At 43.7% G+C, this 12,500-nt stretch overlaps 1 protein-coding gene across 2 annotated transcripts in view; it reads right to left on the bottom strand.

Annotated features, from left to right (window-relative positions):
- The window catches only part of Ndf (Nucleosome-destabilizing factor), a 361,893-nt gene that overhangs the window by 277,765 nt on the left and 71,628 nt on the right, over positions 1–12,500 (bottom strand). For both annotated transcript variants that reach the window (XM_068348298.1, XM_068348299.1), the window contains exon 5: positions 3,378–3,470. In XM_068348298.1, the coding sequence (XP_068204399.1) occupies positions 3,378–3,470 (93 nt within the window). The remainder of the gene's footprint in view (positions 1–3,377; positions 3,471–12,500) is intronic.

The following is a 12,500-nucleotide window of genomic DNA, read 5'->3' as shown; positions in this document are numbered from 1 at the left end:
CTTTCGTGGTGAGTACAGTAACAATCTTTATTTTTTACTTTAACCTGTTTTATAGTTTAGTACTGTACGTACTGTATGCATTAAGTTAAAGGGAAGGTTTTAAAAGTCTACATGTTGTAACCTATCATATTTTTTTTGTTTAAAATTTACATTTACGTACGTAAAACAATCTCTCTCTCTCTCTCTCTCTCTCTCTCTCTCTCTCTCTCTCTCTCTCTCTCTCTCTCTCAAATTGTTTTCCTGCTTTGCTACGTACAAGTACTGTATAATTTATATTTGTAAGGTAACATATTTTGTAAATGCTTTGTACTGTAAATACTGTATGTACTGTATCATTATTTATCACTATCATCATGCGTGTTAAATGCCTTGTTTGTTCTGAGCGTGGTTGTTTACTGAGCGTACACGCCGTCGTTTCAGGCGGCGTCATAAAGAAAAAGATTTCATTTGGAAGTCCTAAGAAAAATACGTAAACTAAAACATTGGTAATAAAAAAATCAACATACAGTACTGTATAATCAATATAATCGATGCAAAAACTAACCATACGTACATATATGTGTACACTAAATGAGTTTGTTTCTTCATTATGATCAGAGATGAACGTAAACAAAACATTGGTTGCCATTTTTTATCGTGCTTTTTAGGTGTTTAGGAAACACATGATATAAAATCGCCTTTAATATTTGTGCCTGTTTTAGTTTAGGGTGCTGTAGTACATGCATTAAGTGTTCTGTACATTACAGGGTGTAAAGGGTGGTTTGTTAACAGTACTACGTACAAGGGAAGGTTTTAAAAGTCCGAATATACATGTTAAATAAATAGGTAAATATGCTGTCACTACTTCGCGGATTTTCACCTATCGCGCCCGCGTCTGGAACCTATCTACCGCGATAAACGAGGGTTCACTGTATATATATATACCGTATATATATATATATATATATATATATATATACTGTATATATATATATATACTGTATATATATATATATATATATATATATATATATATATATATATATATATATATATATATATATATATATATATGTATATTATACGTCTGGAACCTATCTACCGCGATAAACGAGGGTTCACTGTATATATATATACCGTATATATATATATATATATATATATATATATATATATATATATGTATATTATATATATATGTATATATATATACATATGATAAATTTTTGCACATTTAAATGTGTTTCTTTCATATTTCAAATAAGCCATATATATTAATACATTAAAGTCTGGATTCTCTTAACGACCTCGGGATCAGAGCCCCAGGCGGAACCACCCAAAGACTATAATATCGGACCGGCGGGGATTTGAACCCTCGTCCAGGATATCTGTATGCCAGTGACCATACCACTCATACCACTCGTGGCTGAGTGGTATGGTCACTGGCATACAGATATCCTGGACGAGGGTTCAAATCCCCGCCGGTCCGATATTATAGTCTTTGGGTGGTTCCGCCTGGGGCTCTGATCCCGAGGTCGTTAAGAGAATCCAGACTTTAATGTATTAATATATATGGCTTATTTGAAATATATATACATATATATATATATATATATATATATATATATATATATATATATATATATATATATACTGTATATGTAATTGAATTAATTTTATGAAGTGAAAATAAGGTAAATCAAGAGTAAAATTTGAATTAAGAATTATCACCGTAAGTTCTTCAAATCGGCTATAAACATCGTATTCCACACCGTAATGTGAAAAAAACATAAACTGGGGACGCCGTACCCCGGGGTACTACTTATATATATATATATATATATATATATATATATATATATATATATATATATATATGTAATTGAAGTAATTTTAAGAAGTAAAAATATGATAAATCAAGAGTAAAATTTGAATTAAGAATTATCATCGTAAGTTCTTCAAATCGGCTATAAACATCGTATTCCACACTGTAATGTGAAAAAAACATAAACTGGGGACGCCGTACCCCGGGGTACTACTTATATACTGTATATATATATATATATATATATATATATATATATATATATATATATATATATATATATATATATATATATGTATATATATATATATATATATATATATATATATATATATATATATGTAATTGAAGTAATTTTAAGAAGTAAAAATATGATAAATCAAGAGTAAAATTTGAATTAAGAATTATCATCGTAAGTTCTTCAATTCGGCTATAACGTGGCAATAGTGGTACCAATAAGACGCAATGGCAGAGTTAAGTGTAATACACTTCTTTAACTAATAAATTTACTGAAGTGTGTTTTTATCTAAGTTCAGTAAAGTAATCACACTGTGATAGAAACCACGTGAAAACAACACAGTGGGTTATCTAATATGTTAGTCGTCCGCTCTTAGGCCATGTTCAGTGAGTTGGCAGGTTATGAATTGATCAACCTTAGGGCAACAAGCATTAAAGGATTCTTGATCTTCATGTCTGTAGCTCTAAGTAATCCCAAAAAGGAGTGGGCTGGCTGTGTGTGTGTTTTGTTTATTTTTTTCTTGATAATTCCAGAAATGTGAAATTTTTGATAAAAAAATAATACTGGATTAATGGAAAATAGACCAGGGCTTAGATTGATTTAAATTTTGATCTTTGGTAAAGATCACAAAGGATTCAACAATGTAAATGACTATACCCAAAGGAATATTGTTCAATCCTTTTTAATATCCTGTACCAAAAATCAAAACTTGAATCTAAGCCCTGGTATATTTCTGTTAATCTGGTATTATTCTTTCATCTAAAATTATTTGTGATTAGCTTCTCTTTTAATGTTCTAATAGCGGCCTTAAAATCTTGTTTAATAATTTTTTCTCTTGTTCTTAGCAACCCATATAAGGGGCATATGCTAAAATTATATCTACTGTTGGATCCCCTATAATCATTGGAATCTTGAGGTTATCATCTACTCTACTTCTACAACGTTTTTCCTTCCAGTTATTACCTATTATGACACTAACTCCGTTCTTGCATATTATGACCCACTGTAATGGAGTTTATACCCATTTCTTATCTCTCTACTTTCACTTTCTTTCCCTCTTGTCTCCTGTACATAAAGGATATCGATCCTTCTCCTTTCCATCACGTCTACTCTCTCCCTTAATCATCCCGTTAGAATACCAACATTTCATTGATGTTATAACATCAATGTATTATCATTAAACATTTCAGAAAATATATTAGAAGGCATGGAATTTTCTTTTTCAATGTAGTGGTATGACAAAATAAAGTACAGTAGTCAAACATATTTTATAAATAATGTACTGTATTCAAAAGCCCATTGAGTACACTAATTCTAAACAAACTTTTTCCTTACCTTGTTTGTTTTATTCTTTCTGTCTTTTGAAGACGTACTCTCTTTGTCACTGTCATCATGATTAGCATTATTTGGTTCTGGAAGATCTGGAACCTGAAAAAGAAGAATTACTCAACTTAAATCAATCATTCATTCATGAAGAGCTTAAAGTTTACATAAGGTACGGGTATATAATAAAATACATTGTTTTCATAATTTCTAAATTCTAGTTCAGGATGACAGACCAATATCTGAATCACTTATTACAAACTAGAATTCTAGTGCAATAGTTAAAAAGAAGGAACTTCCAACTCACCAACAACTTGCTCTTATTTGTGTCATACAAAATCTGAAACCTTGCAGGACTTAACATTAAAGAATACTTAGGAAAAAAATAGAATTTCCCAAAAGTGTATACAAACTCTGGGGACCCGTTGGCTCTAAGAAAACTCTTCAAGACTGAAACCTGCATATTAAATCAGTTTAGTGTCTCCATTCGTTTCGAGTCATAATTGAGTATGTTAATCCTTGTATCTTAGGTCATTTCTAACATCGGCCTAGAAGTTCCAAGAGGATTAACTTCTGTTGGGTCAGTGCTGGTACCAAAAGCGTGGGTCCTCATTGGCTTAACCTTAACCCAGTTATCAGTGTTACAAGAAAAACCTTTTTGTCTCAAATGTCCTCCCTTTCTTCATTCATACGCACATTAAGGTGAGATAAGAGGGCGGAGGTAGGACTGGTGAATGTACCTCGTTGTTCAACCTGTTCATCCTAGGGTGTTTTTCTTCCACGTCTGGTGTATTACAAGCAATAGACTTGTTACCCTAAGAGCCTCTTGTTTCGTTTTCGAGGTGGGCCCCTTCTACACCATTTAGTGCGGTTGACTCTGAAGTCAGATTGAAGTTCCATTGCATGTGTAGGGAAAAAGTCTTCTTTCCTATCATCACCTTCCATGATACATGAAGGGGAAACCCTTGAATAATCAATCATTCTATGCTCATCAATTATGTTCATGGGGTCATGAACTTGGCCAGCATTCAAAATTTTCAGGGAGGGTGCTTTAACCTTACTGCATTGCGGAGCAAAGTATACTCACACTTAAAGCTAGAATATTATCTGTTTCCACAGGGAATATTCTGGAATGACGTGGGCGTGTCTTGCGTGTGAAGAAAAATCTTCACGCACAGCAAGAATGACGCATATGTTGACGTTATCACATACTAAGATGGCGGCGCGCACAGGATAATTTGGCTGAGCGATGATGCTCTTACTTGAGTCTTGACAAGTGTAGGTATCAAGTGAATTTCCTACTCTATGTAGGGAAAGAGAGGGTGGGCTGAAAGGAAAGCGTAGTTTTGGGAAGCCTTGCGGCATTACTGCAGCTGATGCAGTCTGACCCCTCCTATAATCTTCTAAGAATCTCTTAAGACTCTGTAAAAGAGACCTTAGCTTCGGGACCCTTTCGTCATAAGAAAACTTGGTTTCAGAGATCGTGTTGGGAGAGGTAGACTTTATTCATCCAATACTGTTGCCTTTTGACTTTGGGGGTAGAACTTTCTCAACTCTAGTCTCTACACAAAGGGAGCATCTCATACAACACACTTGATCCTTTATCATCCTGAAAGATGAGCTGGGACCTGGCTCCTCCAGGTCAAGCTTTGTGAAATCGACTCTCTTAATTATGTGTTGTTTGAAGATAAGGCTTCCGATAACTCCCGACACGTAATATTGAAGGGAGGTTCTCACCATTTAGGAAGAGATTCTTCTCTAACTCCTGTCGCGAGGAGACTCGGCAACGTAAAAATCTCAATAAGTTCCTATGGTGAGAAGCATAGCTCTCATGGGGAGGAAGACCAATAACTACAATAGGTACATGCAGATTCTCTAGAACACCTCTTGTTTAGGCAAGAGGGTCATAGAGGATGTGTCCACGTCCGCCCCGCTCATAAGGGCGTAACAAACGTAGCTATCCTTTCATGGGCAAAGATGCAAATACTGTAATACCTCAGGATACAAAACTAATTCGTTCCGGAGTGGCTTTCGTAACAGGAGTTTTTCACATATTGAGTTGCAGTTTACATGTAAATCACCTAATTCATTCCAAGCCCTAGGAAAACATCCCATTAAATATAATAATAAAAGTAAAACCTGAATGAAATAGAGCCAAATATATTTGAATCATTCAATATACCTAGTCTAACCGTTTTACATGTAGATCGCCTAATTCGTTCCAAGCTCTACGAAAACACCCCCTTAAATATTACAGGTAGTGGTCGACTTACGACCTGTGCAACTTATGACTGTTCGACTTCACGACCATTTTTTCACTGTGATTAGGTCACAAGTATGTCAGTAACAGTACGCTAATAGGAAAAATTTCCTTGTAAACATATTTTCTTATATGAAAATGAACTGATTTATTTTGGTGAGTTAGTATTTTCTTTTATTGATAACATACAGTATCCATTTCAGTAGAAAATACATTACGAAAAATTTTAATATCTGTGGAGTTCATATACAGTGATTTCCTTCCCATAGGGGTAACGATTAGTATTAATATTCCCTATATCGAAATATCAAGTAACGATACAAGGAATTTTGTTTCTGTATTGGTTGCTATGACCACTACTTAGCGTAAATTTGACTCCGTTAGTTTTATTTCATCTCTGATAATAGATCAAAATTTATCAAATGAAAGTACACTAATAGGGAGAATATTTTCTTATAAATTATATATAATTTCTTTTATACTATAAAAATTAAATACTTTAGCTTATTAAGTTAACTTTTTCTTTCATTTCTTGAAAGAAAAAAAAAAAGGTTTTACATATTTCGCGTCATTCTTTGTCAAGTTCACGTCACATGTTCTGTGACTTTATATGTATGGCGGAAGGCGCATTGGCAAACCAAATGATTTCCTTTCTGTGTATTACTAAGTAATCTTATTACTTTTATTATCAAACCATAGTGTAATAATACAAATAATTACTAATAATGTCTAAAGAAATATGAACATTTAACGGTGAATTAAAAATCAAAATGAGAGAGAGAGAGAGAGAGAGAGAGAGAGAGAGAGAGAGAGAGAGAGAGAGAGAGAGAGAGAGAGAAAACTATTCATATGATACTGTAAGGTCCATAAACAGACTGTGATACCCTATAACATATTGGGGCTGATGTAATATTCATACAGTATGTGCGCATAATCGCGATACGGTAGCGTGACCTTGAGATCAGCTGATGCCTACCAAAAGTAAATCTAAAGTAATTGTTGATTATTGAAATACTCAAGAAATTGAAAAGTAGAATACAAACATGCTTAAATAATACACATTTAACACACTAATGTCTAAGGAAATATGAAGGCTTAATAATGAACTAAAAATTAAATAATGTATGTAACTTTAAAAATGAATTACCTGTAGGCGCGCACACAAACGCACATAGAAAGAGCGAGAACGTATTCACATAACTAATAATAATGGCTACAAAAGAACTACTGTACAGTATATGAAAACTTTGATATCCTGTAATATATTGGTGCTGATGTAATATCTATATATACTGTATATCAAAAATTTTAAGTAATTTGTATTTTTCCTAACAGTACTTACCTCGAACTACTTTCTTAGGAGTATCTGGGATCTCCTCCCAACCGACCAGAATTTTGTGTAGTTTACCCTACTCCCGTTTTCTATGGGGGGTAACCTCTGGCGGAGTGATACGCGCCCAGATACGACCCGGGGTCAGAGAGCATGCTTGCTCAGGTCTCGATCTCCACTAAGTTTTTGACATAGGTTTCTACTAAGTCCTGTGATTTGTTCCAACACGGAGTACTTACCTCAAACTACTTTCTTAGGAGACTTATACCTTAGGAGGTGGGAGTGTCCCACAGGACCCAGAGACCGTGATGAGGAAAGAAAAGGGGAACCTAGATAGGAGGCTAGGTTCTGCTGACCCCCCAGGAGAAAGCAAGAGAAATAGGGAAAACTACCCAAAAAACTATCTTAGTGTCTAAGTAACTCACCTCTGTAAAAATCCTTGGAGACGTATTCATTCACTGACGATGTATGCCATGGCAGTTAAAGGATTTTAGGGTCATTTCAGGGAAGGCAATAGGGGAACAGAGGGGGTAAGGAAGGAACCTGTGTCTCTTGGACTTACTGCTCGTGGTTTCCCTGAGGCTACACCTTTAAATCTTTTGAAGCGCTGAAATGACGAGACCGAGAGAGAATCCGTCCAGGGACCTCCTCGAACACTCCTTCAAGTAGTGAGCTGGAAGGTTGACTGACTAGCCCATATACCTGCCCTCAGGATTTGGCCGACTGCCATGTTCTTCTCAAAGGCCAACGAAGTACTCAGCCCTCTGATGTCGTGGTGTCTAGGCTTCCCCGGAAGAGGAACCCCTACACTACTGTAGGCTCTCATGATCACCTGCCGTAGCCAGAAGGAGATCATATTTTTGGAGATTGGTTTCTTTACTAATCCTGAGGAGACGAAGACTCTTGATTTCGGGTCAAAGTCTGGCTGTCTTCTCTAAGTACTTCCGTACCGCTCTGACAGGGCACAGCCGCAAGGCCCATGGGTTGTCCAAACGGGGGATTGCCGGCACTGAGAATCTTTCAAACTTGGGGTCACAGACTGCTGGGTTCTGGGTCTTGGCCACGAAGGATGGTACGAACCTGAAGGTAGCTTCACGCCAACCCTTCGAGTGTGACACCTCGTACGAAAGTTCATGAAGCTCCCCTACCCGTTTTGCTGATGCCATCGCTAACAGAAAAACTGTCTTGAGGGTGAGCTCTTTGTCCAAGATGTCCTTTAGGGGTTCGAAGGGAGGTTCTGACAGCATCTTCAGGACTCTAGCCACGTCCCACTGGGGCACCCTAACTGCCTGAGGGGGGCACGATTCCTCGAAGCTCTTAATGAGCATCGAGATGTGTCTGGAGGAACCCAGGTTGATGCCCTCCAGGAGGAAGACTTGTCCTAGGGCAGCCTGGACTCCTTTAATGGCTGGGGTGGACATATTTACCTCATCCCTGAGATAGACTAGGAAGTCAGCTATCTCCGGGATGGAGACTTACAACGGCTTGATGTTCTTCGAGACGCATCACTTCGTGAAGGTAGCCCATTTTGCCTGGTACACAGCGGATGACAAACGTCTCAGGTACCCTGACATCCTTGTTGCCGTCTTCGCCGAATACCCTTCCTTTCTCAGGAGACGCTCGATAACCTCCACGCGTGAAGGCAGAGGGACCGAGGGTTTTCGTGGAACCTTTGAAAGTGCAGTTGCCGGAGAAGGTCTGGTCTGTCCGGAAGGGGCAAAGGTGGAAGGCGCGCCAGTTGCTTTAGATCCGCGAACCACTATCTCTCCGGCCACCAGGGCGCTACCAAAGTTATCCACAGGTTGTCCGCTCGCCTCACCCTGTTGAGGACTTGCCTGAGCATTCCGAAGGGAGGGAGGGCATAAACATTGAGGTTGTCCCAAGGGTGTTGGAAGGCGTCCTCGAACGCCGCCCCCGGATCTGGCACAAGAGAACAAAACACGGGGAGCTGTGCGTTCAGTCTCGTGGTGAAGAGGTCTATCACTGGCGATCCCCAATTCTGAACGAGAGTCTTGGCCACTTCTGGGTGCAAGGACCACTCGGACCCTACCACTTGACACATTCTGCTGATGCCGTCGGCCAGGACATTTCTCTTCCCTGTTATGAATCTGGCCGATATCTTGATCTGCTCCATTTCGGCCCATTCCAGAAACTCCATAGTGAGGTCGCACAGCTCCTTCGATTTCAGTCCTCCTTGCTTCTTTATGTAGGCCACCACCGTGGCGTCGCACATCAGTGCCACGGTGTTTCCCCGGAGCCGCTCAACGAACTCTAGGCACGCTCTTCGCACTGCCATCATTTCCAGTACGTTTATGTGCAGGTTCTTCTCCTCGGCTACCCATCTTCCTCTTGCTGTGCTGTCGAGGAGATGAGCACCCCCAACCCTCCTTGGATGCGTCCGTGAACAGGAGCATCTCCGGAGGGTCGGCTGCGAAGGGCATCACCTTGAGGGTGTTCGATCTGTCGTGCCACCACTCTAGGACCTCCTTCGTCTCTGGGGACATCGGGACCACCTTGTGCGGGGAGTCTCTCTGGTTCCATTGTACTCCCCTGAGTTTGAGTCTCCCCTGTGGGACTAGCTTCTCTAACGACACGAGGTGGCCTATCAGTCTCTGCCAGTCCTTGGCTCTCCTGGGCTGATCCGACAGGAAGGGCCGTAGGATCTGGTCCAAGTTGCCCAGTCTCTCCTCGGAAGGGAAGGCTCTCGCCAACCGGGAGTCCAGGACCATCCCGAGGTAGGTCATCCTGGTGGAGGGTATCAGTTGGGACTTCTCCAGGTTGATGGTGATACCCAGGACGTTGCAGAACTGCAGGAGCTTCTCGCCTTGCTCCCTCAGTACTTCCCCTGAGGCTGAAAGCAACAACCAGTCGTCCAGGTACCGAATCAGGCGGATACCCTGTTCGTGTGCCCAGGCTGAGACTGTTGCGAAGACCCTCGTGAAGACCTGAGGGGCTGTGGACAGACCGAAGCAGAGGGTCTTGAACTGCAACGTTTGGGTACCCCACTTTACCCTTAGGTACTTCCTGCTGGAGGGGTGAACAGGGATTTGGAAGTATGCGTCCTTGAGGTCTATGGACATCATGAAGTCTCCCTCCCTCAAGGCCGCTAGGACTGACTTCGGAGTGTCCATCTTGAAGTCGGTCTTGCACACGAACCTATTGAGGGCTGAGAGGTCTATGACTGGTCTCCAGCCCCCTGTACCTTTCTCCACCAGGAAGAGTCTGCTGTAGAACCCTGGACACGGGTTCTTAACTGGTTCTATTGCCCCTTTCGCCAGCATCGCAGAGACCTTCTTGTAGGGCCGTCCTCCTCAAGGGGTCTTTCGGCGCCAGCCATTCCGCCTGCAGATCTGGTATCAGAGGTGGGGGGTCCGGCAGGAAGGGCAACCTGTACCCTTCTTTCAGAACTGTTACGGTCCACGGATCCGATCCGTGGTCTCGCCATGCTTGCCAAGAATGTTTGAGGCATCCCCCCACCTGAGGCTTCGGCAGGAGTAGGGGGCCTCTCTCCCTATCTCCTTCGAGAGGCGCGGCCTCAACGACCTCTACTGGCGGCCGAATAGGAAGGTCTGAAGGCTGACTGCGCAGCCGGCGTTCCTCTACGGGAGGGCTGTGAAGGTTGCTGCCAAGATGTAGTGGGGGCGTCTCTCCTGGGCTGGCTAGGTGAGGCGCAAGGAGGGAGAGACGTCGGAGGGTGTCCTTCTATGGGCAGGTCTTCTTGATGGAGGGGGTCTGGGTACTCCCGCATCCTTTAGCTTCCTAACCCTCTCCACCGCCTTGAGGGGGAACACTGAGTCGTCCCACAGTGGAAGGCTCCTCAGGGACCTCGCTTCTCTATCAGGGAGCCTCCTTACTAGTTTTCTGAGCACGGTGTCCCTCTTCTGCAGTATCCAGTTGGCGGCCTGCACGATGGATTGGTAAGAGAGGAACTTCAGGGCCTTACCTCCCAAGCTAATCAGCTCCTTCAGCAAGGCCTGATTCTCCGGGATTGCGAGGTCGTGCGAGGATTGGACCCCACCAGCGTGGAGGCCCACCAATCCAGCCACGATGACATGTGCACTAGGTTCTTGGCCAGCTCCTCCATCATGGAAGTTTCCGCAGGGGAGAAACAAACCGGGGCCGTGGTAGCCCTCTCCTCTGCCGCTCCTTGTTCCAGGATGGCGACTGCTGGCTCCACCGAACAGGGGCCCGCGCGGTGTCCTTCGGGAAGGTAGAACCGGTTCTGTGTCTTCAGGCCTGGAGTCTAGAGGCGCTCTGGTTCTTGGGAGCTTCTGAGGGGGTTTCCACGATCTTGTCAACGTGCGCCATACCCAGCCTAACATATTTAGCCAGAGGGAGGGCTAGCGAGGGCCTCTGTTGCACAGGCACATCCACCAGCCTGCTGAGGCTCGAGAGCCAGACTTCGTCAGTAGAGGGCTCAGGTTCGTCCAGCCTGTGGTGACGCCTAATGAGGCCTATCACCCTCCTGTAGGCTGAAACTTCCGCTGCCGAACCTTCTGCCCCGTCCTCTACATTCTCCGTCGGGCGCTCCAGTGCTCGTGACGGAGGACCTCCGACGGGGGGAGCCGCACGGGGAGGAGGCATCTTCCTGGAGTGGTCCAGTCTCCTCGTCTCAGGGAGTAGGACGGGCATTGCCGCTGGGACGGAGGCCTTCGTCCTGGATTTTTCTCTTCTTCCGGCGGACCAGGGGTCTGCGGGCTTGCCCGTCGAGGGAAGGAGTCTCTCTCGTTCCGGACGATGCGTCGTAGATTTTGAGGCCGGGACGCGGCTGCCAGACCGAAGGGGCGACTCTCTCCGCTGGGCGGATGGAGTCGGAACATTCGCGGACTTATGCCTGTCTCTTGGGGCCTGAAGAGACGACTCCCTCCGTCGATCATACCTGCTGCTGGAGACAAATCCTACTGGTGAATGGGACCTAGGAGCCATCCCGAGGGGCTCGGGACTGCTGAAGCCCCCAGGAGTTGGCTACGGGGGATGGCGACCCGCACCCATTCTTCCTCCGGCAAGTCGCTTCTCCTATACTTCCTCCTGGGGGATCTCGAGCGCCTACACACGTGGCGGGATCTGGAACGGGAACGTGAGCGAGATCGCCTCCTGAGAGACCTATCTCGCCGTCTCCTATGGTCCCTTGGGGCTCCGTCTTCCGATGAGTAGGAGTAGGCCTCGACCGAGGAGCCCGAAGACCTGTAGAACCTCGCTGAAGGGCCTGAGTCGCGCCTCGTTGCTAGTGGGTCCACATGGTGTTCGGTCGGCGACGAAGGTTCCAGGAAGACGGACGGGAACGTAGCTGAACGCGCTGGAGCTCCTCGCTGGGGAACCAGGTCTCAAACTCCTCCTCCATCCTCAGGGGCGATCTGACGGGCGTCTTCGGAGGCGCCCACGCGAGGGGGTCTGACGGCGGCGAGTCCTTCTTCTCGGCGGCACCCTCGGCTGCTGACGCACCTGAAAAACCTGCCCAAGAGGCGGGAGAAGAGGCTGCAGCAGTTTTACCACACATAGGCTCGTCCGACGAGACGGGACCTGCTTTCACCAGGGCTCTGTCCCC

Source organism: Palaemon carinicauda, chromosome 24 (assembly GCF_036898095.1).
Source record: "Palaemon carinicauda isolate YSFRI2023 chromosome 24, ASM3689809v2, whole genome shotgun sequence".
In the NCBI taxonomy this organism is placed as follows: domain Eukaryota; kingdom Metazoa; phylum Arthropoda; class Malacostraca; order Decapoda; family Palaemonidae; genus Palaemon; species Palaemon carinicauda.
This window is presented reverse-complemented; position numbering and strand designations above follow the sequence as displayed.